Source organism: Sceloporus occidentalis, unplaced genomic scaffold, assembly GCF_023333645.1.
Source record: "Sceloporus occidentalis isolate IW3139 unplaced genomic scaffold, rSceOcc1.0.p SCAF_3, whole genome shotgun sequence".
In the NCBI taxonomy this organism is placed as follows: domain Eukaryota; kingdom Metazoa; phylum Chordata; class Lepidosauria; order Squamata; family Phrynosomatidae; genus Sceloporus; species Sceloporus occidentalis.
Genome location: NW_028316983.1, coordinates 28,065,282 through 28,081,879, shown reverse-complemented (window position 1 = coordinate 28,081,879; position 16,598 = coordinate 28,065,282). Strand labels below are relative to the sequence as shown.

Genomic DNA, 16,598 nt, shown 5'->3' with positions numbered 1-16,598 from the left:
TCAACTCAGACCCATGGATTTCACTGGATCTCTTCAACCTATAACAAAGTTTAACCAGTGCTTGGAAAGTTTTTTAAAAACTGCCTGCTTTATTCATTACTCTGCTCACTCAATACGCCATAACTTGTTATTGTTACTGCCGTTTAGAAAGATAACACGTGGAGGGACTCACTATTAATGAGTTATTATTACAACTGTATCACTGAAAATTACAGGAAATGCAATCTAGATTCAGGTATTGCAAATTGAAAATTCTAAGAAATATGCAGAAGTCATTGTAAAGTTTTGTATAAGAGAAAGCAATCCTTTCCTAGCATTTTTTTTAAAAAACCTACCCAGATGTCTTGGACTGAAACTCCTTCACATAACCCAACTAGAGATGGGACTTCTGTCTTTCCCAAATAGCCAGGTGCTACTACATTTTCTAAAATCCTGTGATTTCAAAGAATCTGCTGTTTTGTGCAGCTAGCCCTGTCAGTTCCCCTATTCCATGCCCTCACGCTTACTCAGATTTGAGTCACAGCACACCCAATAATGAGTAACACAGGAAGAGATCTCATTACCTTGTTCTGGCCATTATAGGGGGGAAAAGTAATGTCATTCCAACTAACTATGCAAAAAGTCACTAGCTACCAAACTAAGGGTGGGACAGATGGGCAGGAAAGAGCAGTTGGAACCTGCATTTTCCAGAAGTGGATTGAAACCCCTCTGTCTACACCAGCCACTCCCAAGGCAGCCCGAATCCATATGGTCTGACCAAATGAATTATTTTTTTGCCTCTCCACCATATATGCACATGGTCACACACACTGCTGGGAACTGTGTGCTGCCTAAATACCATTCCACTGGATAACCGCCCCTCTGTTGTGACCACACAGTCATACCTGTGATCCTATACTGGTACAGGGCATTGGAGCATCAATGTATCCAGTAAAACACTGGCAAATCACAATCATCTGATCCCCTACATGCCCCCTTCACCCCATGCCCCCTCCTAGACTGTCTGGTTTGTGTATTTTTTTTACTTATATCCACTGGAAGTGTCACACTTTCGCTTTTTTGGATTGGGTTGGGGCATTTATATGCAGGGTCCAAGGCGTGCATTTTCTGGGCTAAGTTGAAATATCTGAGCTTTATTTTGCTCCAGTTTTTAGCTCTGGAGTGCAGCTTCAGTCTCTGCCTGCTGTGGAGGCATCTAAATGCTTTGCCTTCAAAGAGGTTTGAACTGGTTTATTTCATCTGTCTGTTTTACCCCAAGGACATTGAAATGAGTGACTTCCTAATTCTGAATTTAACATTCCCAAAGAGTCCCCAAATTCCAGTGCCTTCCCAAACAGAAAAAAAAAAAAAAAAATCTTCCCCCAATAAGGTCAAGCATTCTGAAACCCAGAGCATATAATTTCAATTTTGCTTCATTGTAGTTTGCGTAAAAACAGTATGAGATGTTGTTTTTGGCTTCAATGTGTTTGACTGAGTACCCCAAAGACAAAAAGCAATGGCTTCTTGTAGCTTTTGTAGTTGTTGTCCCGGGTGGGTTTTGTTTTGTTTTTTAAAACTGGACATGGCAAGTGTCAGGTGTCAGTTTTAGGGGTTGTTCCCACTAGGTGAAACCCCGCGTTCTGAATCGAATCCAAGGAGTGGCGTTCCTATTAGGATCCGATTTAAACCTAGAACGGTTCTAGAGCAACCCGCAATCGTCCCCACTACAAATCGAATCGTAGAGCGGGATAAAAATTTAAATCGAGTTTTCCTCATTTAACGCGTGTTAAAAAAACACTAGGGTCCGACCTACGTTTTTCCATTGATTCGAGTTAGGAACCGGAGTATTTAAATAGGAACGACAGCCTTTGAATTGGGTTAGATGGATGGGAGGAGCCGAGTGCGATGGGGCTGGCCTTGGGGGAGTTGCCCTTTCTGTCCCCATCCGTCATGGCTGTCGCCATTTTTGCTTCCCTCACCCCTTTGTCCGCTGTGGTCTTTCAATAAGAGATAAGGATTATTTTTATTTTTTATTTTAATGGTTTACAGGCGCTTAATCTCTTCAGCGCTTTAAGCGCCTGAAGTCCCGGCTGCTCAAGCGCCTGCATCTGCCGGTGGATTGCAACCTCCCCTCTGTGTGGGGAGAGCCCATTTCTAACGGAGGAGAGGCAGGAAGGGAAGGCTCCTCTCGAAGAGGCATTCCCTGCCCGCTTGGGCTCTGATCTCGCCCAGACAGGGAAGGGAAGGCTCCTCACGAGGAGGCATCTGATATCGCCCAGGCAAGGAAGGGCTCTGATCAATGGGGGGGGGGGGGGGAGGATAGAGCCTTTCTCCCTCCCTTTCTCAAATGGAATCTGCCTTCTCCTCCAACCCTGGAAAGAGAATCTTTGGGAAGAGTGCTCCCTCCCTGCTTTTCCAGCAGCCTCCTTCATTGATCTCTGTGCTCTCTGAAGGGATTCTCCCTGGCTGTCTTGGGAGACATGAAGAGGGGATGCTGTCATGGAAAACCTATCCCATAGTTCCTCTGGAAAGAGCTTGGGTTTCCTAAATTCACTTTTCCAGCAGCCTCCCCCATTGATCTCTGGGCTCTCTGAAGGGATTCTCCCTGGCTGTCTTGGGAGACATGAAGAGGGGATGCTGTCATGGAAAACCTATCCCATAGTTCCTCTGGAAAGAAGTTGGGTTTCCTAAATTCGCTTTTCCAGCAGCCTCCCCCATTGATCTCTGGGCTCTCTGAAGGGATTCTCCCTGGCTGTCTTGGGAGACATGAAGAGGGGATGCTGTCATGGAAAACCTATCCCATAGTTCCTCTGGAAAGAGCTTGGGTTTCCTAAATTCGCTAAATTCACAAACAGTCAATGAAATGGAAACGATGCCAAAAGATAAATCGCTTCCAAATATTCCGGATTAACGTTACGTCATTCTGACGTACTATTGATTGACAGCTCCAAATAAGGTATGGAGGAGAAGAATCGCTTTATTTAAACACCGATTTCATGCCAAGTAGGAACGCTTGCAGGTAAAAACTTCGATTTAAATAACCAGATGGGAACGATGAACAAAGCGATTCAGATAGCGGGATAAGAACAGTGTTATTTTGAATCAATTTTATTAAAAACGTTGTATTTTAAATCGTTTCAAATCTTAAGTGGGAACAACCCCTTAGAGACCACATAATCCAATCTTAGAGGAACTGCACTGGTTTCCAATTTGCTCCGCAGCTCATTTGAAGGTGCTTGAGCTCAAAATATCTGAAAGACTGCCTCCCCCATACAAGCCTGCCTAAAACCTGAGGAGAAACTCTGGTCCAAAACACACTGCATAAATAATCCGATTTGAGACTGCTTTAACTGCCATGTTTCAGTTCTAGGGAATTCTGGGAATTGTAGCTTGTTGTGGCACCAGAGCTCTCTGATAGAGAAGGCTAAATGTCTCACAAAATGATAGTTCGCAGAATTCCTTAGCATTGAGCCAAGGCAGTTAAAGCGGTCTGAAATTGAATTATTTCTGCAGTGTGTTTTGAACTTCTGTTACATGTCTCATCAACCTAAAAGGTTTGGTTGGTGTATATATGTGACGAGGCTTTCTTGTCAGCAGAACCACAGTTGTTGAGCTTCCTTCTGAGGGAGGTCAGGCTGTATCCTTCCTTTTTGCCTTTCTGATGGGCAGTAAAAACTATACCATTTCAGTTTCCCTTTGGATCATAAGTTAAAGGTGTCTGCCCCGGCTGTTTTTAAAACTGTTTTTAATTGTCTAGCTTTAGAACTACTGTACTCTTAAAGATGATTTGGGGTGTGTTTTAATTGGTTTTTAGTTATGTACTTAGTGTTCTAAGATTCACAAGCGGGGTACAGACCACCCAGAAGAGGCACCTCCTCAGTGCCTCTCTCTGCTGTGCAGCTGTGCCGCAGCATACAAATTGTGCGCCGCAGCTGCGCAGCAGAAAAGGAGCTCAAAAAAGCAGCTCCTTTTGCTGCGCCGCAAAGCGCCAAAGACAGCACATATACGTCGCAGCTGCGCAGCTCTGTATGGAAGCTGCCCAGCTGTGACGTAACAGTTACGCACGCCGTGTGTAAGGCACTGCGTAACAGCGTCGCGTGCACAACATGCTAGGGTTGCGGGGCGTGTGCACGCACCACCCCGAGGCAACCCTAGCACATCGCGAACGCGCCGCAAAGGACCCATCTGGAGAGGGCCCTTGTCTATCACTTCAGGAGCTTTGGTAGGTTGAGAGGTGATAAAACAATTGCAATAAATAAATAAATAAATCAGATATTTGGAGTACATTGCTTGCAGAATGCCAAATTTACAGATTTGATTCTGCAATAATGTGGTCTAGGAGTCAAAAATGTCCCATCCTATTGCCTGAGAGTTAAAAAAACACCTGAAAGTAGAGTGTGCACTTGCTATCTGCTAGGGTTTAGTTCCAGGACTCCCCAGGGAGACCAAAATTAGAGGATGCTCAAGTCACATTAAATATAATGGTGTGGTAAAATGGTGCCCCATACATAAAATGGCAAAATCAAGGTTTGCTTTTTATAGTTTATATATTTAAAAATATTTTGGAGCCATGGATAGTTGAATCTGTGGATACAAAGGGCTGACTATCTTCACCTAGCATCTAAAACTCATTAAGTCTGGCACAGGGCAAGAATCTCCAGAAGAGTATCTCCGAAATGGACCTAGCAGAAAAGGCTCTTTCCTTGGTTGCAACCACATGACATCTGGGATCAACATAATACAGTGGTTTGACAGAAAAGGGGGAGAGGTACTTAGTTGGGAGAGAGAACAAAGACTAGGCTAGAGGATAGGGGTTGATAAAGCAAGGGAGATGGAACCCAGAAGAGGAGACCTTAATAACAGAATGTTCCCAAGGTGATTTCTTCTATGTTTTTGTCTTGTGAGAAAAGAGCAGTAGTTTGAGAACTGCTAGACCAGTGGTCCCCAAACTGTGCCCTTTAAGAGATTTTGAACTTCAGCTCCCAGAAGCCTCAGCCATGTTGGCCAATAGCATGGGATTCTAGGAACTGAAGTCCAAAATCTCTTAAAGAGCACAGTCTGGGGACCTCTGTGATAGACTGTAAGTAAGACTGTGAAAGGAAACAAAGAGTGGTTTATGGAGGGCAATGTATAACCAAGCACACAATTCTATGAACTGAGCCACAAACGCTGTGAACTTACAAGGATCCAGCTTCCACATTTGGACCTCGTATATAGAATGGGACTCTGATGTCAAATTCATACGGCATGGATTTTCCTTTCACCAATCCAAATTGACCGATATGATAGCCATGGTCTGCTGTATATATAACATACGTATTATCCAGTTCACCTGTTTCCACCAGTGTATTGTGAATCTGAAAAACAAAAACACAGTAGCATAGCATGGTGGACTGCAAACACACACACAACATGTTGTTGTATGATCATTTTGTTCATTGATTCATGAAAGTCTAACACTTCAGATAGTCTGTCCTTTAATCTCTTGACTTTTTGCTCTGGCTTCTTCTCATTTAAAAGGGAAAAAAAGGGGGAACAATAAGACAATATTGAAATAATGGTTTCTTGCACAACTTAGTGCTAAACCCAAAATAGATGCAAAGGATAAATGAAGACAGGGATTGCAAACAACAGAGATGATTTAGTCACTCCACAATGTTCAAGTCCAGAAATATCAGACCACTAAACATTTAAAGCAGAGGACTGTGTGCTATGTTGACCAACTACCTTTTGCCCCATGATGACTTTAAAAAAACATCAACAGTCTTATAAAACCACTTGAATGGTACACATTACAAATTCAGTATAGGTTTTGCATTGCCTCAAGCATTATGGTTTCAACACTTAATGTACCCAGTATGTAGTACTTAATATACCTAGCATAATTAACAAAAGTAACAAGCATGAGCTATAATCCTGCACTGACAAATGTTATGTCTCCTAATGCTATCTTCCACAAAATCCATCTTGTAAGCAACACAGCCCTTTTCCCAACATTCCCATTGCTGTGTTGTTGGGGAGTAGGCAGATCAGTGGAATGTAACCAGCTATTTTCCTGTAAGTTGGTGTGCTGCTTTCAGATTGGAATTTGGAGGGGATTTTGATCACTGTGTGGTTAAAACAGAATTCTCACCTCTGAAATCACCCCCAAAAGTGAGCTATGATGACATAAGGTCTGACATATAGCACTGCATTACACCCACAGGATTCTGGCCATAATTAGCGTATTTGTCAAGGAATTATGTGCCAGTAGTCTTGGTCAAAGTCGACTCTTTGGGATTACATATCCCAGAATACCCTTGCCAGCACAGCTAGTGGCCTTGTTAGATGCGAGATTCTAGAAGATGTAGCCCCCCCCCCCAAGAAAAAAAAAGTTTTCCAATCACTAGTTTTTATATCTGTATTAGCACATCTTGGGCAAAACATATTCATCCAAAATGTTTATGACACTTTCCTTAAAAGAGCATCTGTCTTTAGGAAATCAAGAGTGCAAACTGATACATATTATGATGACAGAGTTATCTCTTTGCTGATTTAGAAAAGCACTCAAGAAATAATTACTTTTGGAAAGTATTTATGAAAAGCCAGAAGGTTGAGTTTGACTGACTGGCTGGATTATAAAAATTCATAATGCCTAATTATAATTATAAAATATACATGTGCATATATAGTTTCCCGACTAGCTGATTTAGGGTTAAAACCAAACCCCATCAATTTAGGCAAGTTACAACACTGGTGGCAATTTTCTCCCAATGAATGCAGTAGCATTTGATAGAGATTATATCTTCCTAGAGAAAACAAACTACCAATCACCAATAATAGTAATAATCATAATAACTAGCAAGATGATGCAGGGCATGCATATAATCTTACCTTGGGCTTCTTAGGATGCTTGCATTATACTTAATGACAGGAACAAAATGCAAGAAGATCGGATAAGTAGCGATAAATTGTTTTGTCTCCATGTCTGACTGGCAGTTTTACAGGCTTGAATACAAGCCCATCTATTTTCACAGAAGGTGGCAGGTGAAATGAATGTCACCACAGCACAGAGGCATATTTAGATCTGTGAGGTTATTTGGCTTTGTTCTAATACCACAGTCTTGAGTTCAAGCTCACTGCCAGTCAGCAGAACATTGTACAAGATGTGTGAATATATGCTTTGATTGAGAGTTCCTGCATGGCAAGGGGTTGGACTAGATGGCCCTTGTGGTCTTTTCCAACTCTACAATTCTATGATACTGAGGTGCCTTTATTTTTTTAAGAAGAGATCTTCTTAAGCATGTTGACGAGAATTCCCTGACTATATCTTCATACTGAGGTAGGTATACATTGGCAGATGCTCCCAAATATTTCAAGGCCCCATGCCATTAAGGACACTATGGCTTAGATAGAGTAATAGTAGGGGGAACCACCCTTCTTCTCTTCTAAAACTGTAGATAAGGGGACACCACCACCCCAACATGAACATGAGCAATAGTTCCAGTGGTGAGGGAAGCTGTTTTCATCCCCAAAGCACCTTTTCTTCCTCAAGTAGTTTGTGGTTGAAATGTTCAGGCAGTGCCTTAGAGTGCACAGGTAAGCTATATGACTCTCAAACAGCAAATGCTGTGTGATATACTGATAATGTTTAGCACCCAGAAGGCTAGAAGAGTGGCTCCTACCAGGATTATTTAACCCCTCACCTCACAATAGCTTGGATGTCTCTGTTGTGTCTCTCTGTGACTATGAGCCCAGTGGAGGAGGAGGAGTCTTCCAGCTCTCCACTGCTTCATTTACTTAGGTCCCCTGTCTAGCTCCATTCATACTTATGGGAAGTGGGCGAGAGGATCTGGCCTCATTAACCCACGCCCCATTTAAGGTATTTATTGATTTCTGATGCAAAGACAGACAGTCAACCCCAACCCACCCATACGTCCTATATGTTGCATGTCCCTGTCCTTTCTGATAACTTCACATATAAAACCTTAACTATGGAGATTATTGCATGGGCAAATAAAGCATCCTTTCCCTCAAAGGGATAAGGTTGCCTTACGGGTTGCTATCAGGCGTTATCACACATTAAACACCAACTCTGTCACAGGATGACTACAACTCATCCCCCAGCCACACTTAGCACACCAATTGTCCAATACAGAAGCTTCCCATTCTTGAAAATCGGCTAAGCATGGCTGGGGGATGGGTTGTAATTGTCCTGTGACAAAGTCAGCATTTTAGCATATGATAAAACCTGCTAGCAACCCATAAGGTGACCTTATCCCATCGGGGAAAGGATGCTTTATTTGCCCGTGTTATAATCTCCTATGTTTAGTTGTACAGCCTGCCCGTGCCATACGCGGCCTTGAGCATATGTGCTCAAGCCGCGGGGCGCCCGCGCCCGTTGCGCCTCGCGTGCTCCCGCGCCACCGCACACGAGCCCCATTGTTTCCAATGGGGCTCGAGCATAGGCGGAATTCGCCTTACGCGGCGGGATCCGGAATGGATCCCCCGCGTAAGGCAAGGACACACTGTATAACCCAAAATTGATTCACCTTCATTTCCATACACAGAGAGACAAGAGATCAATGTAATAGGTACATGAATATAATAATAATAATAATAATAAAATTTTATTTATATACCGCCTTTCCAAGGATCAAGGCGGTTTAACAACATAGTTAAAAACATCCCCAATACAATAAAATCAACAATAAAATCAGGGTAAAACACAATTACATCATTCCCCCCCCCCAAAAAAAATCTCAAGCCAGCTTCCAATGCTGCTGAGAGGGGAGGGGGGAGTACTTCGGGGGTCAGGGGTATGCCTGCTGGAACAGATGTGTCTTCAACCCCTTCTTGAATTGGTCCAGCGAGGCGGCCGAGCAGAGCTCGCCGGGAAGCGAGTTCCAGAACTTGGGGGCAAAGATAGAAAAAGCCCTCTGAGTGGTGATGGCATACCTAGTATCTGGGACCCTTAACAATTGCTTCCCGGCTGACCTGAGTGTGCGAGGTGGATTGTATGGAGAGAGGCGGTCCTCCAAGTACCCTGGGCCCAAGCCATTTAGGGCTTTATAGGTAATAACCAACACCTTGTATTGCGCCCGGAAGCGAACAGGCAGTCAATGGAGGTCTTTAAGGACCGGTATTATATGACTGGTCCTGGAAATACCAGTGACCCGTCTTGCCGCCATATTCTGCACCAATTGCAGCTTCCGGGTAAGGTACAAGGGTTGCCCCATGTAGAGCACATTGCAGAAATCCAAACGAGAGGTTACCAGAGCATGTACTACCGTTTCAAGGTCCTCCCGGCCCAGGTAGGGACGCAGCTGGCGTATCAACCGAAGCTGATAACATGTGCTCCTGATCATCGCATCCACCTGTGGTGTAAGGTGGAGCGACAAGTCAAGGAGCACCCCCAGACTGCGAACAGAGTCTTTCACGGGAAGCGTGATCCTGTTCAGGACAGGTGGAAACACCGCCATCCCCGGGCCCGGAGAACCTATCACGAACACTTCCATATCAACTTGACAGTGACACAGTGCAAGCAGTAAATAAAGGAAGGAGGTAAGTTGCTAGTAAATGAAAAGCATTTGGGATGCCCATCTTCATTAGGCTAACTCTCAAACAATTCTAAAAAGGTGTACCATATGCTCAGATATTTTCCACCAGCCTCCTATGGAATGCTACTGTCTCTCATACCAACCTGCAATAAGTCCAGTGTTCTATATGCAATGTGACTGTGAATTTCCATTTTTGCAAGATAATGCACTAGGACCCCAAGGTTGCTCATAAACCAATAATCTGTGCCCTCTTTCAAAGTTCTGTAAGTAGCTCTCCTTATCTTTTGGAATAACCACCTTAGTCCCTGTTTGAGAAGCACAGGAGGCATGATTTAGCTGAGGGAGGAGTCCACAGTAAGGCCTGTGGATCTCATTATGGTTGTCTCTGCTTTCTCCCTTCATAATCTCAGGACTGCCTCAAAAGTCTCCATTTTACTCTTCTTAACTGCAATCGCTTTAAATAGTCAACTTCCTCCAGCCATCTTCTATCTGTAGCTTTCCTGACATAGAGCACTATAAAAAAAACACTGCAACTATCAACATGGTTCAGCATGCTGTTTTAAGTTCCAATGAACTGCCTCCTCTTAATGTAACTCATATCAAACTCATTTATATTTCCTAGTAAGGTAACCCAGAACACACTGAAAATAGCATGCCACAGCTGGTAACTCTCAGAGCACGGCTGAGAGCACAAAATTTTAAATTTTATAGCATAGTGCTACTGTTCCACCTGGGGCAATGCAACCACATAAACCAAATGGAAAAGCTGCGGTCTTGAGATTATGAGAGTCTGTGTTTAGCTTGGCAAAGTTCTACATGCTTTTCAGATGTCAGACTTACATACAAAACTGAGAGGATGACATAATAACTCTTACCGCCTCCATAGAGTCATCCACAGACATGAGTGTCTGAAGGCGCTTCTGCTGTAGCATATTGGTGAATTCCATATGAATGGGTTTCATGGGGCCAGTATACCTCATTATCCAGTGCTTGTCTGGGTTTGGAGCATAATTATAACTGGGTGTGCTAGAAAGAGAAATAATGAGCAACTGTTGGTAGAATAAACATAGTATGCCACCCATTCTGCTGAAATATTGTATATTCTGGAAATTTGCACAAATACTAACCAACATTCAATGTAGGAGTGAACATAAAATTCAGGGTCCACATTTCATTTTTTAAAACAGATTTCTAGATCTCATGTATTGCTAACCTTTGGAATTCACATATACTAAGACCAGGGACAGTGTACAGCAAACAATGTAGCATCAGCTCCAAGTTCATTGTACACAGCTGGTGAAATGTCATGAGAATTTCGAAATTCTTACTTTCCCCACTTAAAATACAAAATAAATTTCTAGTCCTGATGAAGCATAATGACACTAAGTTATAGGGCAAGGATTGACATTTTGTGGCCATAAAGATATTGTCAAACTGAATTCTCATCAGCAATACACAGCACAGCCAGTGGGTGAAGGATAATGAAAGTTACAATCCAGCAAATGAAGTTGCTCATCCTTCTAATTCTATTCATGAAAGGGTTGTTTTTGTTGCAAACAAATGTGTCCACTGACTGAGGTCTTAAACCAAAATTAAAGCAAATATTCTTAATTACCTAAAACTGAGTATGCAAATGATCTTCAGCAATGTGGCCTGTTACATGTTTCCAGAATTGATATTTTGAGGCATGGAGAGATGGGAGATCTCTTTCTGTTAAGAATAAACCTCTAAGGTAGGATTAAATTCTCCACAGCAGATAGGGAAATGTTATAAATATTGCATCACTTTCATGATTTATCTAGAAGCTGGGAATGTGAAAATTGTTCTGCTCAAATGAAAACCAACCGAAATAGCAAGTAATATTCTGAGTAAATGAGAAAATATTTCAAAAGAAGCAGACTAGCATTAGGAAGTTCCTGTCCTAACCGAGGAGCAGAAGAATGATAGAGCTATTTTAATTTCATTTGCACAGTCTGCCATGGCTCACTTTGGCTCTTTAACAATAACATCCAACTTGCTGAAAAGGTTATTCTATATTACTTAGCAATGTGGTGAATTTAAACCTATTTGATCACATAGCAGGAACCAAGGGGTATGAAATGCTTATAATCACTTTAGTTAAAGTCCTCTGGTCCTGACCTAGCTTTTTTAACCAGAGTTTTGAGAAGTCTTTTTGAATTACAACCCTCTGAATTTCCCTAGCCAAAATGATATACCCAGCATCTACCAGCCAAACAGCATTACCTACTTTGTTGCAACTCAGTATAGTAACTGTTCTGAAATCTGCACGGTCTAGTTTGAAAACGTGGATTTCTGCCCTTGTCTGGTAGCTAATGCTTTCTGCTTATTGTCTTTTGTGTTGTATTCTCCAGTTAAGCAAACATCAAAACATTGGGCATTGCTATCATTCTACATGCTGTCCACATAACCTGGGAAAGTGAGCTTGATTAAGATAGCCTACATTGCATAAAAATACAGAGGCTGATCATATGAAAAAATGGAAATATCCATATTAGTGGAATAACTTTATTAAACAAACTAAAAGGATAAAAAAAGATTGCAGGCTTTTGAGATATTCAAAATACTTCACTGGGTTTCCAACAAAAAACAAACTGGAGGTGGAGGGAGTTCATGGCGCTTATTACACGGAGCCTTACCATGGGCAAAAGGTTCCTGGAGCGTTCCTGAAGCATGAAAGCATGATAGCACATCATGCTTCTAAAATGTCATTGAGGCGTCTCGCTTGTCTTCCATTGACAAAGCGTTCGTGGAGCAGCCATTTTTTGAATAACGAAAGATCCCGTTATTCAAAAAATGGATGCTCTGTGAACACTTCACCGAAGGGAGAGAAGCGGCATGCCTCAATGATATTTTAGAAGCACAATGTGCCATCACACTGCGCTTCAGGAACCTTTTCCCAATGTTTTACAGATGGTAAGTGCCTCCGTGTGATAATCCCCATAGATTCTGAAGTCACAGGAGATTATTACACATAGCCGAGAAAGGGATGGGATCACTCCCCTGTCTTTATCCCATCCATGATAGCAATCACACGAAAGCCTTTCATAACATAGTGCTGATCCTGTCATTACCCTGTCATTGATGTGGCACTGCATTAACGCAAACTCCCATTAATGCAAAATGCTGGGCAATGCAACTTCAATGATGGAACAATGACAGGAGCACCACAACGTCATATTAAAGTCTTTCGCTGCTGCTTGCACTTTCTAGATGGGATAATGTCCAGAAAAGCATGACGTTGCCTGAAAGACCTTCCTGTGATTGCGCAGAAAGGACGGGACAGGGGTGGGACAATGACATTCTATGCCCATGTGATAATCTCCATAGTGTCTGAATGATCACAGTTGTGAGATGGAATGGGGAAGGAAGGGTCTGCAGACATGCATTTTACTCTTCATCTGTCCAATGTTCTAATAGCCTTACATGTTTATATTGTATTGTTGTTATATATGTTATTTTATTTTTGATTTGCTGGTCTTTGACCATAATAAAATTATTGATCAATACATGTTTATATTGTATTACAGCAAATTACATTACAGTGAATTCTAATGTGTTTCAACAATGGAAAGCAAGCTTTGATATGAAGGCAAAATTTTGAAAAGTGCTCTGAGACAGGAAAGGGTGGATTCCTTTTTTAGGAGGAAAGGTTGCTTATTATTCTCTCTACATTGTTAATGCTCTCTCTGATTTCAGAATGTTATTGTGGCTGGATAATGACACTGCCGCTTTGAAAATGCTGATGGTTATGGAAACTGTTGCTATGTAATGCCCTGAATGAATCTAAAACGCTTGGCAAATTCCTCTTCCAGCATGCTTTGTGATTTCCTGGCTCATCTGAAACCTCCTGCTGCTTAATCCACCCGAAGTCCACGATCTTCTTTGATTACAACAAATGTAACCCTCTTATACTTAACAGATTTGTCCGTCTTATGGCCGAATACACAGAGTACAACAATTCTGGAAGCTGGGCAAAAATAAGCACTTCAAATTCATTTAGAAATGGGGGAGGAAAAAGGAGGGGAAGTCATCCTAGTTGCTCTACAAATCCTGATTGTATTTGACCTTGGAAAAAAAATGAAACAATAAAATACAGAGACAACTGTAAGAGCCCCCATAAAACCTATCCAACCATCATGGATAAATGCCTATTTAAGCAGCAAAGAAACCTAGCATGTTGTATATGGAGTATATAAAATGAAAAGTGAGCTTAATTTGTATATCTCACAGTGGTCATTTTGCATATTTTTGAGAAGACACAAGATTCCTTTCAGCAGATTAATTGTCCTATAATATTGTTCAACCAACCTTTTCTACATTAACTCAAGGACATTGCCCATTCCTGTCTTTCAACCAACACAATTAGGCCTGTACTGGCACTTCAAACCTGTATATATTTCATAAAAAGTCAATAGCCTTTTGATTTTAAACTTTCGAAAGCAGTCTACAAAATAACACGTCTCTGTGTGTGCCCAAATCAACAAATCAAAGTAATGTATTAGGCGCAGAGAGGTCTTTGGCACAGTTTTTCTCTTGCTAGAGGAAAGGAGCACAATTATTACTTCCTTACATGTGTTGAGAAGCATTGGGGAAGAGATGAGAATACTGAGGTGCTGAGTCTTCAGGGCCATGAGGAGCTGCATGGCTGAGAACCATCAAAACTGGCCGGTGGGGATACATCTTCTTTGAAATTCGGAAGAAGCTAATACTGTCATTGGTGATCAAGTCGGTCAGATAATCCTAAAAAGACGAGAAGGAGAATGTTTAGCAGGACAACATCAAAAGCTATCTATTCTGATGAGAATATTAGATTAAAAAACAACCCTGGGTTTTTAAAAGTTGCTAGTGTATATATATATATATATATATATATATATATATATATATTAAAAAAACGTACTTTCCAGCTCCCTATGAATGTGAGAGTAATTTTATCAACTTTATTTTATTTATAATCCACCTTTTGCCATTTTGCCGTTAGGTCAAAGTGATATGTTTCTTTAACATTCCAGATTACATTCTGGGTGACTCATTGGGTCTGCAAGACCCAAAGAAACTAGGTAGTGGAGAACATGGCAAAATCCTGCCCCAATTTTGGAGCCAAAAACATTACAGGGATCCAGCACCATATTTCAAACTATTTAATTTCACACACACCCCCCCACAACAGCTTTCATAACTTCCCAGCTTTCATGACCATACAAAGCTATTTTTGAAACCTGCTGAAGCTAAGCAACTCAGAACAAGCCATGAAATATTTTGTTCAGCTGTTAAAATGTATTAAAAAACCTTTAGCCATCTTTAATACAACATTCTCAAATGCAAAATACACGCAATACTAAATCAGAGAATGTGTGTCAAACTTACTTTGGGAAATGTTTCTATTTTTGCTAATGGCATTTGATTTTGTTGAGGGCCTTCCATGCAGCAGTGTGAAGCGATCAGCAACACTATGAAAATAGGGTAGGTGAAGGTAGAAATCAATGGCTAAATGGTGCAGTAAAGGGCTGGTCTGAGGACACAAAGGATGGATTTTCTTTTCAGGGAGGGGGGTGAGTTTAAGCTCGACTTCAATATTTATGGGACATGTGCTAACTGTGACCAGAAAACAGTGAGGAGACTAGCTCCACCTGCTCCAAGATGATCAACTGTTTATTCAGCTTTTTAAAAAAGTCCCATGTGTTTTGGCCTCAATGAGAAAAGGCCCTCTTCAAGGGCTAGTAACAAATACAAATACATTATAGGCATTAAAGGGACATGACAACACTCAGTTAATTATATCTCACAAAATCAGATGGAAATAGGTTATTTTTCTTTTTAAAAATATGCATACTCTTCAACAGAAATCAGTGGAGTTGAGAACCCTCTCCAAAACATAGGACCATTGAGCATAAAAAGAACAGGTTCTACAGTATTTTATTATATATCCCAGATAGTCCTTGAAAAGGAATAGCCAACAAATAATAGATAGACAACAAAGCTGACTGAACCTTAGAGAAGATACATAAATTGCTGTCTACTACTCCTGTCCCACATTTTAAAGCTGCTCAGTCTCATAGATAAGTAGGTCAGGATAGAATTCACTTTGTAGGAACCTATTTTCTTGCTCCCCACTCCCAAAGGTGAAACTATGCCACTGTACCACAATGTAAAAATTATTTCAATGTGTAATGGTAATCTTAATCCTATATTTATGTGTTTTAACCTATGTGATTAATTGGTTTCATGTATTTAGTTATATCTTGTATTTTAATCTGTGTTGTACCTTGCTTTGAACCTTGGGGAAAGGTGGGTAAGAAACAGAAATGAAGTTGTTGTTGTTGTTGTTGTTGTTGTAATTTTATACCATTGTACCACAACTACTAGGCAACGTCCTACTTTCATCTGCTCATTGCAGTTTGATTTGCATGAATATGATCTGGAAAAACAGAAATCACTTCCAGCTGTAATAACAATAGCAAATACATTTCTATACCACTTATCAATGCACTTAAACACTCCCTAAGTGTAAGCTAATTGCCCCCAACAATGCTGGAGGTCATTTTAGCGACCTACGGAAGGATGCCAGGCTGACTCAATCCTGAGCCCCTGGCTGGTATTGAACCTTGACATCTGTGAGTGAGTGGCTGCAGTATAGACATCTAGCCACTGTACCACCAACTCTCCTGGACTATATTTTCCAGCATTCCCCAGTGCACATGGCCACTAGCCATGTGAACAGGAGGATTCGGGCAATTGTAGTTCTCAAAAGTAATGCTTCCTAATGTTAGGTAAAGGGCTTATGTTTTTCCCACTTGGGAAAGGATTAAATAGCAAATGTAAGGGAGAAAAGAAGTCCTGACTGAGAGCATGAAAGTCAGTGCCTTTCAGAGTAGACAACAACATTGGAATACAATGGCACAGGAGACGTGTGGCCAATGGACTCAGTGTAGCCACAGTGTTTCTGAGGCCCACACCCAAATTTGGAAAAAATGTAAAAAGTCCTCAGTGCCTTCTCAAAGCTCCCTATGAATGTGAGTGTAATTTTATCAACTTTATATTATTTATATTCCACCTTTT

The 16,598-nt window shown here is 41.4% G+C and overlaps 1 protein-coding gene across 3 annotated transcripts in view; it reads right to left on the bottom strand.

Moving 5' to 3' along the window:
* Positions 1-16,598, bottom strand: part of SULF2 (sulfatase 2) — a 162,403-nt gene that overhangs the window by 66,453 nt on the left and 79,352 nt on the right. For all 3 annotated transcript variants that reach the window (XM_089513881.1, XM_089513882.1, XM_089513883.1), the window contains exons 5-7: positions 14,110-14,279; positions 10,394-10,544; positions 5,161-5,336 (exon numbers count right to left, since the gene is read on the bottom strand). In XM_089513881.1, coding sequence (XP_089370007.1) covers positions 5,161-5,336; positions 10,394-10,544; positions 14,110-14,279 — 497 coding nt within the window. The remainder of the gene's footprint in view (positions 1-5,160; positions 5,337-10,393; positions 10,545-14,109; positions 14,280-16,598) is intronic.